This window comes from Anopheles coluzzii, chromosome 3 (assembly GCF_943734685.1).
Source record: "Anopheles coluzzii chromosome 3, AcolN3, whole genome shotgun sequence".
NCBI lineage: Eukaryota > Metazoa > Arthropoda > Insecta > Diptera > Culicidae > Anopheles > Anopheles coluzzii.
In genome coordinates this window covers 24,575,694-24,595,750 of record NC_064671.1, presented here as the reverse complement: position 1 = coordinate 24,595,750, position 20,057 = coordinate 24,575,694, and the positions used below count along the sequence as shown (strand labels likewise).

General features: G+C 41.5%; 1 protein-coding gene across 1 annotated transcript in view; it reads right to left on the bottom strand.

Moving 5' to 3' along the window:
• The window catches only part of LOC120954910 (cyclic nucleotide-gated cation channel subunit A), a 100,733-nt gene that overhangs the window by 45,890 nt on the left and 34,786 nt on the right, over positions 1-20,057 (bottom strand). The window contains exons 2-3 of the mRNA XM_040375225.2: positions 4,482-5,083; positions 3,892-4,300 (exon numbers count right to left, since the gene is read on the bottom strand). Coding sequence (XP_040231159.2) covers positions 3,892-4,300; positions 4,482-4,579 — 507 coding nt within the window. The 5' untranslated portion in view covers positions 4,580-5,083. The remainder of the gene's footprint in view (positions 1-3,891; positions 4,301-4,481; positions 5,084-20,057) is intronic.

Here is a 20,057-nt window from a genome sequence, read left to right as displayed (position 1 = left end):
TTTATGCCCATTAAATTGCATGCCAACGGTTTAGCTGGTTCGGTGAGCTTCATTTAGTGTGTGGACTTTTTCTTCTACTCTTTTTTTCTTGCTTTGTTTTTGCATACACCGAACGCTAATGTGATGATGATGACAGTACGGGACGTACGGATACGCATTGTGTGCCCATGCAATAATGCCGTGCGACTAGGCTTCGACCGTGCGCCATTCATTATGCATTATGGTCGCTGATAGCACGGCACGAAACGAAGCATCGACCTTCGAATGGATGTCGTCAACAGGCTTGCATGTTGTTCATTAACGAACCTTGGTTCTTGGAATCGCCATGGAGCCGAATTAAGCGCGTCGAGTGTGATATGCAGCGATGTACGTAACAGGGACATTTGAAATTCCTTCGGCACATAACAAGTGGTTTATGATTAATGGTGTCATGAGGATTTTTTGAACAAAGAACAGTTTTAATTAAAGTACTGAGAATACGGAATATAGTTTTCAACTACTAGCATTTATAGGTCAAATACTCTAAAATATAATAAATGGTGAAAATGCTGATTTTTGTCTCGTCATTAACTGGCATGTTAGAAAGGGGAGTCACACCAGTAGTTGATATAATTCTCAACTCAATAATACTTATGATTCCTTGCTTTCTTAATGTTTTAATTGCAATGTTGGAGCTACTATAGTTAAAATCAATTTAGATAAAAAAACCATAATATGACGAAAGGTTTAACGTACAACTTCAATGACTTACTTAAGCATTGAGGAATACAACGACTTATTCGGCTATAAAACTAAAAGTCACCAAAATATGTAACGTTGTATAAAATCTTAAGAGTAAGTTATAGTTTATATAAAGCTGTTTGATACATTTGAGTACAACTGGATATAGTGGGTTTAAACATTGATTTGATATTTGCCACCCATTAGCTATTGAGTGCAATTTTACTCATTTTAATGGAGTTGTAATCTAATTTGCAAGCACAGTGACAGTAATTGCGCGCTGCTAGACAGCAAACCACCAAAAGCGGTAAATCTATAACACTGCCCCATTTATTAAACAAATCCTCAAATCGGACCCACAAATCTAAGCAAATGACCTACTTGTTCGGGTGTCCCCAAGAGAGATTAATCAAATGATTATTTATCAAACATCCACACACCCTTCCGCTCGCTGCATGCCAGTTCTATTGACTATCTGCGATTAGTTTAAATTAGTAGTGGATGTAGTGAAAATCCTGTTTTCTTTCTTGCGATTCCACCAACGGCAGTTGTTTTCACGCTCGACGTTTGATTTACCGTGCGTACATTGAACTACTGATTTTACATCACGCCTCCCATGTACACCCGCCCGTGCCTGCCATGTGCAATCGTGTTGGCCACACAGATGACATTTGCAAATTAACACCACTGAACAGCGCTGCAGGCGAACAACCAACCCGCCCCAGGCCGGAGGACAAAATGCAGCACGGAATTTGCATTTGCAAATCCAAACACGTCCCCATCCCCATAACCCTGTCCCCGTTAAGCTTGCGGTCGTGCGCTCCATGCGCGCCAATTACGCGACAGTCAAAACCTAATCAGGAACGCAACCCCCGAATCGATCGAGGTCTCGCGGCCTCGTCCCGCGGTCGGCCGGACTTTCGCAGGAGGTCACGGTGCGCGAGAGCGCGCGTTGAATTTACCAAATTGATGTTTTTCATTAGGGGGCTCTTTTGTGGCGAAGGCACGTGCCGCTCTTGGTACGCGGTGGTGGTGGATCACACTCACAGGAAACGGCGCGCAGAAGGCAGATGCAGGTTTGGATGAATGTGCTGCATTAAATGAGTGGAGGAAAAAAGCAACAGAGTACCATCACCTCTCGGTATGGTAACATTTCATACACAGATTTGTATGTGGCGGGCGAAGCACAAAATCCCCACCCAACACGGCGCGTGTTAGCCGCAACCCTGGTCGCTGTCTTGCACAATCACAGCAGCGGTGGTGGTCCGAGCAGTGCAACGCAGCAGTACCGCGCCTGCACGCCAACCGTCAAAAAGCCTTCGGTTTGCACGTAAACGGTGTCTTGGACGGCGGTCTTTATCGCAGCCAGTATGGGTATGGTATAAGGTGAGCTTGAATCGGTTGCAAATTAATCACACACGCGTAATGGAGACACCGTTTAGCACGATGTGCAAATTTAAACGATGCTGCACGGGTGGGGTACGATGTATCGCTCATTAGTGATTACCACTGTCAGCTGGGGTTTTGTGTAGAGTTGGATTGCCTCCGGATCGGAGGGGACGAGCAATAATTAAGTTTGTGCGATTATTTACACATATTAAAATATTTGTCTTACAGAGGTGATATAAAGTGTAGTAATGTTGAATAAATAAATTTCAATATTTGTGCTGCGCTGGATATCAATGACGGCCTCACACGCAAATATGTAATAGAAGAATGCTAGATTTTAAAATTAGATTTAATTCTTGATTTAACAGGCGAATGAGGCCAAGAGGCTGAAAATGTCTTTAAAAATGCTGATATGTTAGCCTAAATCCTTTGCTTTACATTTCTTTGATAAAAAAAAGAATCTTACAAATTGGACAAAAACGTGTTTAAAGTGAGGTTACGTAGAAAATCTGGATTGCTTGCTTGCTCTGACTACAATTTCTTCCATTAGTTAAGTCTCTTTTTGTAGATTCATCTTGACTGATAAATTAATTTTGGAATTCGACCTACATTTGCCGACAATTGTTACGTGAAATTCCAGCAATGATGCACAAGATTATAAGAAATCAATTTCAGAACACTGAAGTGGTTGGTTGGTACCAATAACAGTTCAGTAGTGTGTTCAAGATCAGTTCCACAGCCAGAATATACATGATAGTCATTGTATATGTTCAATATTGTTTACTAAACCGAAATAGATAGTACGTATAGTTCCTGTACTTGTATGCGCTTGCTACTACTTCCCGGTCCTAAAAAACCTTCTTCTTCTTCTATTTGGCGTAACGTACTGAGACATATTCAGTACCACGCAGGTAGATAGTCAGTCCTTGCTACGGGCAGACGGTCTATATGAAGATTGATCCCATGACGGGCATGTTATTGAGTCGTATGAGTCGACGACTGCATCGCAGGCCTTCCTTAAACCTTGCAATCCTCTATAACTTAAAAACTGCTTGCACTTTTGATTATCATATGCTCTTAAGTATTACTTATTCAACATGAGTAATTTTGTGATGGAAAGATGCTGGATATACTCGCAAATCCAATAACTCGATAATTTTACTTAACATGTGTATAATATTTCATGTTTAACTTGGTAGACTTGATGTTACCATTCATCAAGATGATGATTTGTTGAGATTTTAAAAGCCTAACGTTGGGCCTCGTTATTTGGTAACAGTTGACAAATATGCCAACAACTAATAAGGAAAAGAAAATTTGCACCTAACATAAACATAAACAATTATGTTGAGGTTTGAGCTCAAACGTAAACTGTTCCTTGCGCTTCTTTGAATCTGATGAGGTAAGCACGTCAAATTTCAATCCGATTTGCACATAAATGGCAAAATTTGTATATAATCAATGGAAAACAGTCAATTTAAATTAATTTTTTGAATCATGGATTGGTTTATCCATTCCAGCTTAAATTTGTAGAAAATGAAGCAATTTCCGGCATCTTATTTCACATTGCGAATGTAATGGTACTAACAACATCACTTTCAAACATTCACTAGAAGAAGTAGTCATTATCAAACACATAATTTATACACCTTCTCCTTTTAATTGCAGAGTTTTTCACCATTTCCATTGCTTTTTTCACGTTGATTCTCAAACTCATAGCCAAGTCATAACTTTGCTATGTTCACTAACGTTTCAATTTTCCGTTCACTTTCTTTCACCTACCTGAACATCGCCCCGCTCGCTCTCTATCACAGCTTGGCTTAGATGGTTGTTCTTCGGCGTGACCGGCAGCTCCGTAGCTACCTCAGGCCGGTTGCGGGTCGTGAAGGGTAACGCTGCAGTGGCCTGCTGTCGCCGTCCGGCCGTCGGTGTGGTGCCGCTTCCGGTGGCCGGCGCAACACGGCCGGATCCACCGAGCGGCGGCGGCGGCGTGCCACCCGTGGTCGAGAAGCTGGGATTCGTGGCCACACTGTTGAAGCTGTCGAGCGAAGCGGTCTGCGGCATGTAGCTCTGGTAGATCGTGTTGCTCCCGAACGGAGTCGTACTAATGCTGACCGGTCCATTGGAGAGCTGTGGTGCCCGGTGCGTCGTGTTGTACAGTGGTCGTTGCACTCGATTGAAGTGGTAAATGCTGTGGACACGACATGTGTGAGTGCACGCGATGGAAGTAAGAAAGAATAGAGAGCAAAAAGATCAATTGAAATTGAATGGCCCAAGCACCAGGCGCATACTGGCTAGGTGGTTCTGTTGCGGTACATAAAAGGAGCGTGTGCGATCGAGATTGCAGATCGGACAGCTGATCGGCCGCTTACCTTGGCGAGTCAAACTCATTCCGATTGCTCTGATGACGTGACGATATCGATGACATTGCCCGGTCACCTCGGGCCGCTGCCATCATGTAGGTCCACATAGCGGCTCATTTCATCGGGTTTCGGGTCGGTGTGCAAGCGAACGGTTCTTATCGTCCCATGCACCGGTGCCTCGTTTAAGGGTGGTTCGGCTCTCAATGGATGGATCTCGCTCAACACGGCACTAGTGCAGACTATTTTCTAGTTGTGGCGAAACACCGTATGCCCTCTATGATCGACACGTTGCTACTGGCGATGCGGTGGTTTGGTGAAAAACCGGCTACTCTTTTGTCAAGCAACGCCCGTATCGTTCACTTCCGACTTGCTTCAGCAGCACGAGACAAGGGAAATTCCAAGGCTCGATCTACATCTACCAAAGCGTCAGGGGGTATGTGGAAACCTTTCTTTGGGTCAAGGCTTTATGGGGTGGTTCAGTTGCTGTCGTCAATCGAAATGCGGGTCTCAATTGATCCAACCAAACCGCATTGGGTGAGTGGAACGAATTCAGCAAACCGTGTCAATTTGTTGTCGTTGTGCTTTTCGTGACTTCAGTACAGGTGTGTTGGCTACGTAAATAAAACGAGAGAAAATAGATACAGAAAAAGCAAATGAAAAATCCAGTTTATTCAGAAGTTATCGGAACTGTAAATAAGAAAAGCAAATTTCATTATCACATCTAAAGAATGTCCTAAAGCAACCAGCCCAACCGAACGTGCCGATATCCGACGAAAATGGGATTAAACATAACTTGACGGTGGTGCGTGTAATGATCAGCACGTTCCATTGTGTCCCTAGCGTTGGCAAGATTTATTACAGCCAAAGCATATCTTGCCTTAAAATCCCTGTAAGCTGTAGGAAAGTGAAATTGTAAATAAATCTTCACCGTCGGCAACGTCTTCATGCTCGGGCTAGTCCTTGAATGTCTGAGGGACTTTTTTGGTCTCTTTTGGAAATCGTGCAAACCGATGGTTCAATAATGGCCCCCTCAAAAAAAACACTGCGTTAACGAGCTTCAGGTTCGATGGAACACGTGTGTGGTCGTTGTGTCTGCGTTATTTTGAACGGCTTTATCATTTTGCTGAAGATTGCTCACGCTCATTATTAAACGACGACCAGAACGCGATCCGTGTCATGTTGAGCGTGTTGAATCGTCTGGAAACACTTTTTGTTTGATGTGATAAGGAAACATGATGGTGCTTACAATGCACAGCAGTTTTGCTTGCCGAGAAAAAGGAAGAACAGTTTTGGTTTACTTTGAATTTACACAACAATCATACAAACAGTGTGTGTGTGGCTCAACAAAACCAATTAGTTATATGTTTTATGAGTCTGCTACAATAAGTAGCGTAATATACGTCATGATTTTCACTTAGTAGTATATACATCAAGTATAATATCTTTTAGAAATATTTTAGATTGAATATTAGACATTACTAAAACGAAATACTTTTAGTACGCCTCTTTATATAAAACCATTGTTTACTGTTATGATTGTACCGAGCTCAGTCACTTATTTACTACCGCTACGAATTGCTGATGCTCGTAAAACAAGAAGAGTGCCTTTTCTTTCCATTTGGCTTCGGCAAAGGGTTGAAGAGTGTAACAGTATTTGACGAGGTTGATGTTATTCCTCCTGAATGTTGTTCTTTTTACATCAGCTCATAAAAAAGGGTGCTCGAATGTTGAAGGTTCCGCAAAAGCTATTTTGGGTTATTCTTGTTTTTTATTTGTTTTTACAGAGATCTTCTTTACGTATGTTTGCATAAACGTCTGTGGATTTTCAACAAGAGTTTTGCAACAAAAAAAAACATTTTGCTTTCCAAACAGCTTGAATAAATGTCCATATAATTGAAATGAAATCAATGAAATATGCAAAAATACAAAATAACCTAATAGCTTTATAATTTTGTTTCTGACACATTGAAGCAGCTCACATCATTTCACCTTTGTTTTTATATTTGTTAATTGAAAAGGTTTTGAAAATAAAATGCAGTAGGTAATAAAATGGCCGGTCTCGTAGTACAGTCGTCAACTCGTACGACTTAACAACATGCCCATCATGGGTTCAAGCCCAAAATAGACCGTGCCGCCATACGTAGGATTGACTATCCTGCTATGGGGGGAAATCAATTAGTCACTGAAAGCCAAACCCACAAGAGGTAAAGGCAGGCCTTGACCGACAACGGTTGTTGAGCCAAAAGAAGAAGAAGAAGAAGGTAATAAAATAAAGTTCTTATTGTTTACATCAATTACCTATTACCTCGGACAAAAGTACCATTCAATCATGAAAAACTTCCGTCCGTTAACCGTCCATTTGTCAGTTGGAAAGGAAAATTCAAGGAAACCGATCGTTCGCTGTGTAAAACTACCCCGAAAGCAGACCATTAGCAGGCAAGTGGAAAGTTTCCTCGAAAACTATCACAAGTAATTTTATGGCCTTTCACATTATCACAGGTCGTCACAATCGAGCGAATCCATTGCCACGGTGGTAAAGGCAGCAGAAACGGGATCCGTTGCACGAAAGTGCAGTCGAGTTAATCGGAAATGGCGTGCAGGCGAACGATCCTATGCTGCATAATCTCATCCTCCTCATCCGTGTGCCGTGTCCGCCGATTGGTAATGCACGGTGTGACGTAAAACTTTTCAAAGAAACAGGTGGTGGTAGTGGTGGTAGCGCTATTCTTCAACCTGTCAGCAGCAGCAATCCCTGACGAACTAGCGTAACCCATACCCTGAATGCAGTGTGTTTTGCTCCAACCATAATCGATGATCCATTCATTGGAAAGTTTTTATCACCCTCTCATCCCCTCACTCCTCCCCAGGAGCATCCGGGCGTTCTGGGACGGTTGTGTTACTTCACACCGGTGTTGTAATTGTTTCCACTTCGTAGTATGAAACATGGTTATCCGATTGCTCGCTCTCTCTCTCTCTCCCATTCGCTGTATTTCTTATTTGCCATTTCACATTCAGATTATGTGAAACAGGACAAATGGGGAAAGTTCGGCAGCGCGCTGCGTACTATGCGTACTGTTGGTAAACTCATTAATGAAACCAATTCACCGTTTTGTACGCCTGAACGATGCTCATTAACCTGTTTATTTGAAATTGAATCAAATTAGTTCGACTCCGACTTTACCAAGCGTTAAAAGCAATGGAGAGCAACGGTTGCAGATATGGGGGTGGTTTGAAACAAACAAATCGTTCAACTCACAAACGATTAGCATAAAACAATAGAATTCGGTCGGGCTTGATGCAAGGTGTTCAATACAATTTTTTAACAAGATGGATAAACAAGGCTTTAACGGGCGTTTAATTTCCATTCGGTAGAATTATAGCAAACTCACTCAAACTACCGTAAGAATCTTAGATTGGAAAAGTGTACAAAATGAAGAGTTTTGTAAAAAACAAAACCTGATTTAACGAATCTTTCTTCTTGAAATATGGGAAAGAACAAACACAACAAATTTGAATTAATACTTAAAGTTAGGCTCAAAGCGAATTTGAGATACTACAAACTCATGCTAAATTTCCGCTGCAAGTGTCGTAATAAACATATGTAAGTTGTAAACAATTTGAACAATTTGCAACTTGATTTTTCGTTTTCAATTTCTTGGTTGGTTTTTGGGAAATCTCTCCAAAGCTTAGTATCTCCATACTCCTCGTAAGACGCCACCCTGCCCATCGTAATTGCCATATAATATAAAATTGTTTTTCAACTATCATTCAGAATGTAATAAAATACTGTCCTTATGCACCCTTAAACGCAAAACCGTGGAACTTTAAGCTGAAAAGAATAGCTCCCTCCCCTTTTTTGCGAAATTCTTTTTCTCCCCCCGTCACTGGTGACCAATTAACCTAGTTGCGAGACGCGTGAGTAAAATCTAGTTTTTACAATCGTGCACAAAAACACATTCCGTGTCATAAAGTTTTGTTCGCCGGCGATTTTTTTGTCACTTCCTGTCAAAACTAAACCATCCATCATGCGTCGCTTAACGACCTACAGCAATTCAATTGTGAAATATGTCGCGCAGCTCGCGCAAACTATCTCCAAACGGACGGCAAATCCAATTCCGGACCATTTGCTCCGTGCCATCGACCATGAGCATAAAACTTTCGCTCTTGCAGCTTTGGTGTTTTTTTTTGTGTTTGCCTCTTCCGTGGTATGTTCTTTATCAAACATAATTAATCGCCATTGTCGCCCGTTATCTGGCGGATATCCTCGTCGAAATGGAATGTTGCCAACCGAGCGTTCGCAGGTCCTGTGCGCATAAAAACGCGCACACGAAGGAAGATTAAAAAAATATTACCCCAAAAGTGGGTTACAATCGGTGAATTGAGACCAACTGAAACGCAGACAAATACAGAGGCAAAAAATGCCCACACGGCTCAAAGGGCACATACAGCGTGACGCCGGGGGAAAATGGGTTTTCGCTTTCGCTTTTTCGCCCGCCTTTTGTTTTGCACTATTTACTACGGCGAACATGACTTGCCGTTCCGGGATGTAATGGTTTTCCTTCTGTGCGGTACGATATTTCTTTACCACTTACTATTGCAAGAAATGGCGTTTTTTTTCCTCATCCGACTTTATTGGAATACAGTTGTGGAATAGAAGAAAAACCCCAACAACAACAACAACATCAACGACAAAATGAAGAAAAAGCGAAGGTACCTCGGAAAGGGATTGATTTCGTTCGATTTCAGGAAGGAACGGTTCGCTTCGTTTTCATCCCATCCCCGGGGCAACAAATAAAGGATCATCGTCCCACAGGACGTCCTCTTAGGTTTCAGGTGCTCGATCGAACAATGAGAGTGGGGCAAATAATAAAGAAAGAATATTATACCACCATTTTACCATTCCTCCATGCCATGCAACCCCATCAGTAGCCGGAACGGTTAGTTGGTCAGTTGACCCACGGTCTTTATCTTTGACACAGGGGGCGTATCGAAGGGCCTGGCGTTCGCTGCTTTAGCAAACAGAATAATGTTGCCTCGGTTTGAATTGTTGTTGCTGCGCAGCAATAACAGGGCAAAAAGGCACACACACACAGACACAGGCAAAAAGTCTGCTTTCACCAGTGTAGAGCTCTATGCAAACCAGCAACAATAGCCAGCAAGCCAGCTTTGCCTTTTCAAACACTGCTCTGCGGCTTCGGCAAGGCTTTGCGAGGCGAATTACGGCGAAAAATAGAGGGCTACGGCCCACAAAAGCATAATAAGAAATGTCAACAGTGGCGAGGTCCGAACAATTTCTACATGTTTCCATTCGCAGGCAGACTACGGCCACGGTACTACATCGACTCCGGTGCCGGTGAGTGTTGCGGTTGGGGCGATGTTTTAAAAGGCGTTTTCTTTGCGAAAGAAATGAAAATACACTCAAAAAATGTACGCACACACCAGGCCAGACTGGTGTTTAATGTTTTGTTGTTTATTTTTGCCTTCCGCGAATGTTTGCTCGAGGCTACGTGCGAATGAAGGTGGTTGCGTAAAACAGTGCTGTATTAGATTAAAGATTAAAATTTAAACCATTTCAAGTGCTTTTTTTATCTACCAAGATTAAATAAAACGTTGCAAATATGTACATACTTCTTCTTCTTCTTTGGCTCAACAACCGATGTCGGTCAAGGCCTGCCTGTGCCCACTTGTGGGCTTGGCTTTCAATGACAAATTGATTCCCCCCCATAGCAGGATAGTCAGTCCTACGTATGGCGGCGCGGTCTATTTGGGGATTGAACCCATGACGGGCATGTTGTTCAGTCGTACGAGTTGACGACTGTAATATGTACATACATTCAATGCAAATTTCATTCGAAGGAATGAACAGTAGTCAAAATTAGCGTCAGAAAACAGTACATACGAATGTTCCAACACATTTTAAATTTCTTCATTTGAACGCTTTTCCCAGTCCCTCCCGTAAGGGGTAAACTGTAACGAATGGTTCGGTATGTACTCGCGCCGATTAGATCCCTTGTTGACCGTTTGCCGAGCAGTGAATCGCTGTAGGTGTAGATTATTTTTCACGGGCACTTCATCACCAGCGCACCAGTTTTTGCCGGGAACATCCCTTATCGCCAGCGCACTGAGCATTTCAGTGACGGAAACATGTGTCTACCGTATCTAACAATCTGCACCGTAGCGAAGCACTGCGTAGCGTATTGGTCCCTCGTGTATGTGAGCTATCCATACACGTGTGTGCCACCCCTTACGGTAAAGCACAGACAGACACGGTGGATCAATTCATTTCCGATCGGATGTTTGCCCGATAGTCGGCATGCGGATGCAGCCAAGCGCCCGGAAATCGGGTAACGAATCATACACCGATATACCGGAGGGAAGGATTGCGTTGTGGGTCAAATTAAAAGGAAGCTGTTTCGAGCGCTACCTTCCCGGTAGTGCGGTACATTGGGCAGAGCCCGGGACTGAGACGGATTGATTGAACTCAATAGCATGCATCATCATATCGATACGTTTTCATTGATCGAACGATGCACGAGACACGTTCCCGGGATTGAGTTGTACATCTGTCGAGGTAACAGTGTTCGCAAGATTGGTTCGCAAAATTGCGCACTATGAATGGTTGCATAGGTATTAGCATGATTTTATTATGAATGTTAAAGCAATGGCGATTGTTGGTGGAATTAAGTAAAAAATAGTATCTAAATAAGTTTTATATTTGTTTTTGAAACACAGCTTCTATTATAAGGTTTTACGGCGTTACACGGCTAATGTTATTCGATGTAAAGTTTGGTTTCGTTCTAAAATTTATTGGGTTTTCAGAGTTATTTGGACTATTTGTATTGATTTTCAACGGGAAAATATCAATAAATCGTGAGAGTTTTTCAAAAATATACGATAAACGGTGAATAAATCGTGAGACGAAGTCACAAAATTACAAAAAACAATAAAACAAATCATGGCAAACCAAATAAAAAGAGTTACTGCCGTTTCAAATCATTTAAATCATTGCTACCGTGTTTGCAGTCACGAGATGATGTGTTTGTCAAACTGTATATGTTTGATTAAAATCATTTTAAAGTTATCAATTTGTAGATTGGAAAGCGATAAACGGTTACGCTAAACTGATAATTTTGGAACGATCTGAACGTTGGTGCCGTGACCAGGAGAGAATATGAACAGAAAGACACTACCACAATTAACTTTTTCTTCTTCTTTTGGCTCGACTACCGCTGTCGGTCAAGGCCTGCCTATACCATTAGTGGGGTTGGCTTTCAATGACTTTTTGGATTACCCCCCATAGCAGGATAGTCAGTCCTACGTATGGCGGCACGGTCAATAAGGGGATTAAACCCATGGCGGGCATGTTGTTAAGTCGTACGAGTTGACGACTGTACCACAAGACCGGCACCATTTACACAAATAATAATAATAATAATAATAATAATAATAATGATAATAATAATAATAATAATAATAATAATAATAATAATAATAATAATAATAATAATAATAATAATAATAATAATAATAATAATAACAATAAAAATAATAATAATAATAATAAAAATAATAATAATAATAATATTGATAATAATAATAATAATAATAATAATAATAATAATAATAATAATAATAATAATAATAATAATAAGAATAAGAATAATTATAATAATTATAATAATAATAATAATAATAATAATAATAATAGTAATAATAATAATAATAATAATAATAATAATAATAATAATAATAATAATAATAATAATAATAATAATAATAATAATAATAATAATAATAATAATAATAATAATAATTCAATAATACTAATATTAATCAAGAGATTTTAAATCTGCACAGTTTTTTATTTGATTTTAATCACACATTCTTGCATAAGTTGGACGTATGACTAAATATATTTAAAAATGGCTGTCGCATAGACAGCATATAGGATTATGAAATGCAAAATTTCACATTTTCATATCATTTCACAATCTTTCATCAATTGATTCCGGACGCACGCAAATGAGTGAAAAGAAAACTCATTTCCTTTGACCAACAAGCAATCAGCCACCCTTCAAAAAGCCGTTTCTTCAACTGCGTAATCGATTCGGTAATATACATTGCAAATTAATTAAAATGTTCAATCCCACACCTTGCAGCAGCGTCTGCATAACCTTCACAGTCTACATTTTACTGCTTCAATCACATCGTTTCTCCATTTAATTTCGCACAAGCAATTATCCGCAGCAACCGCTGCAGCCCGAACCCCCGCCCGTACCGGCGGCCCGTACCGATTGACCGACGTACCGATTAATATCCGATTCGTGCACATCTTGGGAGAAAATCGTTCAAATTTGCATTCACACCCGCCCGCCTGCTGAGTTCGGCCGGCACAGCAGACGGTGTGATTTTGTTGTGTCCCTGGCCGGATAATCTGCTCACGATCTCTCCCAAAACTCCCTCCCGCTCCATTCCCGCTCACCACTGCTTTGCGTATAATCTAACCGAGATGCGAGATTACAGGCCAATGGTATCGTGCGGGAAAGCCTGCCCGATGTTATGGCATCATTAAGCGATGTAAACCACCACCGCCAGCAGCTACCAGTCTCCTGCAGGCCCTTCAGGCACAGCGGGTCACAGGATCATGGTTCTCGGAACCACCCGTAGCACCACCCTAAAGTGGTGTGTGCTGTGCTGAGTGAGTTGTCACGAAACATGCTTTTCATTCCACGCCGAAAGGACCACCACCAGCCCATCGGCCTGGCAATACTTACCGCACCTGCTTCGAAAAGTGATTGAGGAATAATTTTGTCATAACTTTAACGGATGAGTGATTTATGTTAAGCAACATGCACCGATTTCAGGGTTGACTGAGGTTATCTGGAGCATCCCGCTGCCGGGGCGAGTAGGGTGCGGATGCTGTTACGATTCACCGCGGAGTGGAGCGGTTTATTGCTTTTAGCACCACCTTAAGGGTAACCGCTCACGCCCCGGGTGTGGCGTAACGGGCAGAAAAGCTACCTTCATCATCACCAAATCACGCAACGTGGTATGATTTTTAACCACACTTTATTCTCGGGCCTGGTTTCGGGCTGGCACGTAGTGCCGCTGTGTCTGCGCGAATGCTAACCGATCCGATGGACAATCTTTACCAAGTGTTTCCCTTCCGAAGGGTACAAGAGCACGTTACGGATGATTTGAAGGTAATCAAAATGTTTTATTGAATTTTCAACACCCACAATCCCGCTATCGATTTGTATCATACCCAACGATGAGCGCAAATCACGAAGAAGAACAACTGCCACAGGAGCAGCACATACTGGGCGCCTCCATGTCCTTTTGGCGAGTAAAACACCAGGCGTCTGCAAGTACTGCTGTTTGCAAAAAGGTTTCACTGCTGCTGAAATGTTGGGCCTTTTGGTATGAAAATTTAATGTACCCTGTTGCTGGATTGCGCCCGGTAAGTTCAGCGTACGCTCGCCCGTCGTTGATTTTCTTTCAAAAATAAAAGACGATGGTCTCGGCAATAAATCCAGTAGCCCGGGGCAACGGAGCCAATCAGCAAGTATCGATTTGAATTTGCTTTTTTCGAATCAAAACACACATGTAGAAAAGCATACACACACACACCCATACAAATACAAAAAGCACAGTCTATTTTCAAGGATGCCTTTGATTGCACTGCTACCACGATGGTAAGTTTAATTTGCCCCTCCCCTGTTTTCCTGCTTGTGTCGTGTTTCCCGCTTCACTCGGTGTTTACAGCAGCTTCGTCGGTCCTGCTGAAGCACTGATCGATTTTATCCTTCGGTTAATATTAGCAACCGTGCAGCGTATGCACAAAAAGGGACCGCGTTCGATGCTGGTAGTGGCCCACGGGAGATGAGCAGCTAGTTGAACTGGTACCGGCAGGGGCGAGGAAACACATACATACACATGCGCGCACGATAAAACCCCGTACCCGTTTAACCACACGACCACGATTGGGTGTTGGTTTTATGGCAAAATTATTCAAATAACAGCTGAACGCTGATCTCGGCTCGGTGGCAAAGGTTACATTCAACATGATAGCGCCGCCAATGGTCGACTGAACGGGCAGCGATGCTGTACTGCGGCCAGCACAATTGTTTAAAAAGTAAGCAAAAAATAATTTGAGATGAAACTACAGTTCAACGCGCCACTTGACGCTATGAAAACAATCAGTCGAACTTGTAGTTTGGCGTATTTGTGTAGCAGCATTTTGCAGTTTAATTGTTTTCTTTAGTCACTCTCTGCAGCGTGGTAGGAAGAATCATTCGCAGAAGTGCAAACATATTTTGGTTGGCTGCACAATGTAGGGCATTCGCTGTTTGCAGAAGGAGATGAAGTTGATCATTACAGTGCTTGTTATGTTTCCCATTGCTACATCGTAGTTTGTGCATGGTTGTTATTATGGCAGACGCTCAGAACGTGAAATAGCAAAACCTTCTGTAGCTCGTACCGTAGCTTCCAAAAAGCATCATTTTAGTACAAAACCTTTTTACTGAATGAACACAAAACCTGTTCGAAAACCACTCGCCCACCCGTGGCGTGAAATTAGAGTACCTATTTGTACGCAACACAACACGGCACCTACGCACGAGCTGTGCACGAGTGCAGCAGCAGCAACACATCATCCAGGGGCTGAAGGAGTGTGATGGCTCGGCGGGATCGATATTTGATACAGCGGACCAGCTTTATTAATGCGTTTCGCTACAGGTGACCATTCATCCCCTCGCACACCTACCTGGCTACGTGCCTCTACACTTCTCCGCCATGTGGTTAACGTATGGTAAAGAAAATTTTACGTTTGCAGCGACATAATTCATTTGCATGCAAATGAGGTTCGGTGAACGACGGCCAGAACGATGGGCAGAAAATAAGTGCCCCGTAATTGTGTTACTGTGGGAAAATTTAGGATTAATAGTGTTCCAAGGGTGTCATTGCTTTATGTTGGTTCTTTTTTGTGTAGCAGAAGAATGATAATTGGGATGTTTTGTTCCGCGTTCGTGGAGAGCTTAATTGACGAGCTTGTTTATAATACCTAATGACGAACGCTGGCTCATTGCATTTTCTTACATAAGCTCATTAAAGAGTGTATTGAAGCTCCGTCCATTATCGAAAAAAAAACATCATTTTAGCCACCTAGTAGGAATGTATGGCTATGAGCAACTACGACCTTCAAAAGGCATCTACCACGAGGCTCCAAAGATCTGTCACATCAAACGATAAATGCCCATAGCGCTCTAAATAGCATAGCCTATATCAACGTTAGTGTAGATAATCTTAAAATGATTCTTCGAGGCGCATACGAACGACCAAAGTTCTTATAAGTTAAGGCCTTAAGTTCTTTATAAGTTTGTTAATTCATTTACTTATTTATTTATTTAATTATTTAGTTTTTACTCGTTTGCCGTAACAACTTGTTTGTAATTCATTCACAGTATGTTTTCTATGATGTAAATTTCAGTTATGTCCAATGTTAGGCAGTGTATGTAAAAACTTAATAATCATAATAATAATATTAATAATAATATTATTTAATATATTATATTAATAATAATAATAATGATTATAATAATAATAATAATAAAAATAATAATAAAATAATAATTATAATATTAATAATAAGAATAATAATAATTATAATAATAATAATAATCATAATAATAAAAATAATAATAAAAACAATAATATTAATAATAATAATAATAATAATAATAATACTAATAATAATAATAATAATAATAAAAATAATAATAATAATAATAATAATAGTAATAATAATAATAATAATAATAATAATAAATGTAATAATAATAAAAATATTCATAATAATAATAATAATAATATTATTATTAATAAAAATAATAATAATAATAATACTAATAATAATACTAATAATAATAATGATAGTAATAATAATAATAATAACAATAATAATAATAATAACAATAATAATAATAATAATAATAATAATAATAATAATAGTAACAATAATAATAATAACAATAATAATAATAATAATAATAATAATAATAATAATAATAATAATAATAATAATAATAATATTTATTATTATAATAATAATAAAATTGAAAAAAAAAGTATTACAATAAAATCTCGTTTGTTTTTGGAGCGTCTTTAAGCAACAACTGAAAATTTCGTCTAAAACAACAACTAAATATGACTGCAGCAATCTGCAAAGCTCTTCCAATCAGGAACTTCCCTGACCTATCCCACACGTACAACCCGCAAGACTTGTCAGTCAGAAAAATTCGCCTCTCCCGGGCGAAAAACACTGCAACGGACAGTGTGCAACATTCTGCATCGGATTAGCTGCAACTAAAAAAAAACAAAAATCGGTGACACATCTGGAACGATCCGGTTCCCTATTATTGCGTGTGCGTGGGCAACGCGAATGACAACGCGTGTGCACTTGTGAGAGTGACACTCCAGGCTCGATGCTCGGAATGGAAACCAATACCGCAATGGTTGCGCGAGCTGTGGTGTCACCCACAGTTGAGATTGCGCTGCGAACCGAACGAGCTGGTGAAAGTGCATTGGAGGGTAAAAAAATGAGAAAGGGGAGTGGGGGGGAGAAGGGGACAAGGTTGGTTGCCTTCCCACGCTTGGCATTGCAGTAAAATGCCAGGCAATCTGTGAGCATGTTTTTAAACCTTTTCCACTCTGCAATTGAAGCACACTGGAGCGGAGATCGATCAACAGTTTCGTGGAAAATGTCTTCCCGCATGGGGTTTGGATGATGATGAATGGCTATGCTGATGAGGATATTATTGACAGTGAAGTTGGCTTGCTCATGGTGGATTACAAATGCAAGAAGCATTCATGACTTTTTGAGCCTTAGCATAAAAATAAAAAAATAAACGAATCAAAAACGAAACTTTGTTCCAGATCGCATATTTTAAATGAATTTCTGTTGTTTGTTCTATATACTATGTCATTGACCCGATTCACGCGATTTGTCCTCCTTTCAAGACTTTAAATCTACGGGAAAACATTTCCTTACCTGCTTGATCATTGCAACCTCATGAATGTTTCAACAGTAAGCCTCAATTCCCTTTAACGGTACATCTTTTCTTAGAAAAAAAGTCAATCATACTTATCACTGGTAAAAGTTGCATTATCTTTTCACCAAGGAAAAACCTCATATATATAAGTCTAAAGAAAAAAGGCATCTCAAGCCAGCAACTGCCCCCCTCCCCCCTCCCCCCAATCAGCACTGCCTGTCGCCCGAAACCGTCACCCCGAACGAATGGCAACAACAAATCAAAAAGCCATAGTAAAAGCGCAAACAAATTCATGCAAATGGTTCGTCCGCACGTTGTATCAGTTTTCCTTACCGTCCCGGCAGCGGCGAAAAGCGCATCGTTTAATGAATTAAACATCAGTATGCAAAGCACCCCGTTCGCATAGCGAGATGAACACTACGCCACACAGCGCCGACGGAGACGGAGCAACGCCGAGCGGTGGTGGAACGGCAGAAAGTGCTGAAGTGCGGTGCCTAACAAAGGAAACCCTGCGCCACTTTTCCACAGCCCCGTAGCACGACAGACAGCTGGGTTGGGTTGGGCTGGCCTAGGCAAACAGGCTTATAAGAAACAGGCACCAAAAGACAGCGGCACGTGTTTGTGACGCTGCCGCGCGCGCAAACACGGATCGAATGTCGTGCAATTTGTTACCACGCGGGAAAAAGGATACGGGACGCGCAAATGCCCCGTATCCCGGACGCGCATCGTGCGGTGCATTTTCTGCTGTGGCGCTGCTTAGCATCGCGTGGGCGACATACAGCGACGCCATTGGGTTCTTGTGTTGGTGTGTGCATCGCGCACTGTTACTTGGGGCAACGCTGAGCGGATGAAGGGCTTTTTTTCGCCCAGCAGCAGCAGCAGCATGATGTGTTGTAAAAGATGCAGCGTCATGCTGCCGCGGAAAGTGGCATTCGAACAATAACAAAATAGAGTGGACCGGTGGAAATAAGAAAAAAATCTAGAAAAAATTATGAAATAAAAACAGGGGAATTTGGTTAGAGTTAATGGTACACGAGTGATATTCATTTATTTGCTGCACAAGGAGAATTCCTGTAGCCTCAAATTTAAAACATTTTTAATTATTTTTCATTAGTAAATGTTTTTCGATAAAAACTTAAAATATGAAAACAACCTAAAATTGAAATCTGTTTAGTGTTCAACGTTGCACATTTCATATTTTCATACCAAAAATTCTTCACTATTCTTCACTTCAGACGAAAAATCAACCCAATTTGCACTGAAAGTTCATCGCGAGAGCGCTTTTTTCTACCACACAAACCAAAAATAGACAGTTCACCGCAAATATCGAGTGAATTACCAGCCTAGCCTGCTAAAAAAGCCTTGTTACGCTTTTATAACCAGTCTATTAAAAGTATCCTACCGCTACCGACCGCAACAAACAATGGCGCTTGCCAAGTGGCGATTAATTTTGTTCATCAACTTCGGGGACCGCCATTTCGGGTCCCGCCGAAAGCTAATCCCAACTCAAAAGCTGTAATCAACCGGCTTGCGCCTCCCTCGGCACGACTCCGGTGCGGTGGTGGTTCCACTCACTCGCTCGCTCGTCAAAACATGCCACCGACGTCACGGCGTCGCAATGAGTTTCCATCACCATCGCACCATGCATCTACGACATCCGCGGATTAAGCGCGCGGTTGAAAGTACACAATGGATGCTGGATGGAAATGGTTGTGACAATCAAAAAAAGCCAAGCAAGCGAGAGGAAACAAAATATAACACAAGTCGAAACAATAACCCCGCCACCCATGCATACGTTCTTTGGGGGGTTTGCCTTCGTCAGCAATGGAAATGACACGCGCACTTGAGGCGAAGGACAAGTGAGCGAATGAGGTCATCTTAATTTGTGCTGGTGGCATCAAATCCACTTTGTGTGGAGTCTGCGGGCTGGAAAGTTGGGTTCTTGTTTTTGTATACATATTTTTTTTGTATCGCAAGGAATCAAGGAATTGCTGGAAGGAGTTTGCATCGAACTTAGTATCTTGCTTCGAGTGTGACAGCTGAGCGGCAGCCCCACACACACACTCATTCGGGTTGAAGCAGAAGTCCTCGCAAGAAGGCTTCAAAACAAAACAGAGGGGCAGATCAGCGGCGTTAGTGCCGTGGTGCCGTGGCAACGAGGAAAAGTCAAGATGGGTAGAGCCCGGACCGAAGCACGTAACAGCAGTATGTTTATGTATTTCAGCTCAAGCTTCAGCGAACGGCACCCGAACGCTTCTGCCTGAAGGACTTCAGAAAACGTCAAGATGCACATAGAAAGCGGGAAGAAGGGATGGGGGGGGGAGAGAAAGCGACGCTGAGAAGCGACGAACGGAATCAAGTAAACTGCAGCAAGTGCAGTCAAGAGTCACCGTGTGGCAGGATGCTGCCGTGCCGGGGGTGCTTGTGGGTTCAAGGATCGAAATGCTTTGTAAACATGCAATTCTCGGATCGTTGAAGGTGGAGTGCTTCCTGGGCTTGCACGACGGCCTGTTTCGCTTTTCGCCTGGTTACACTT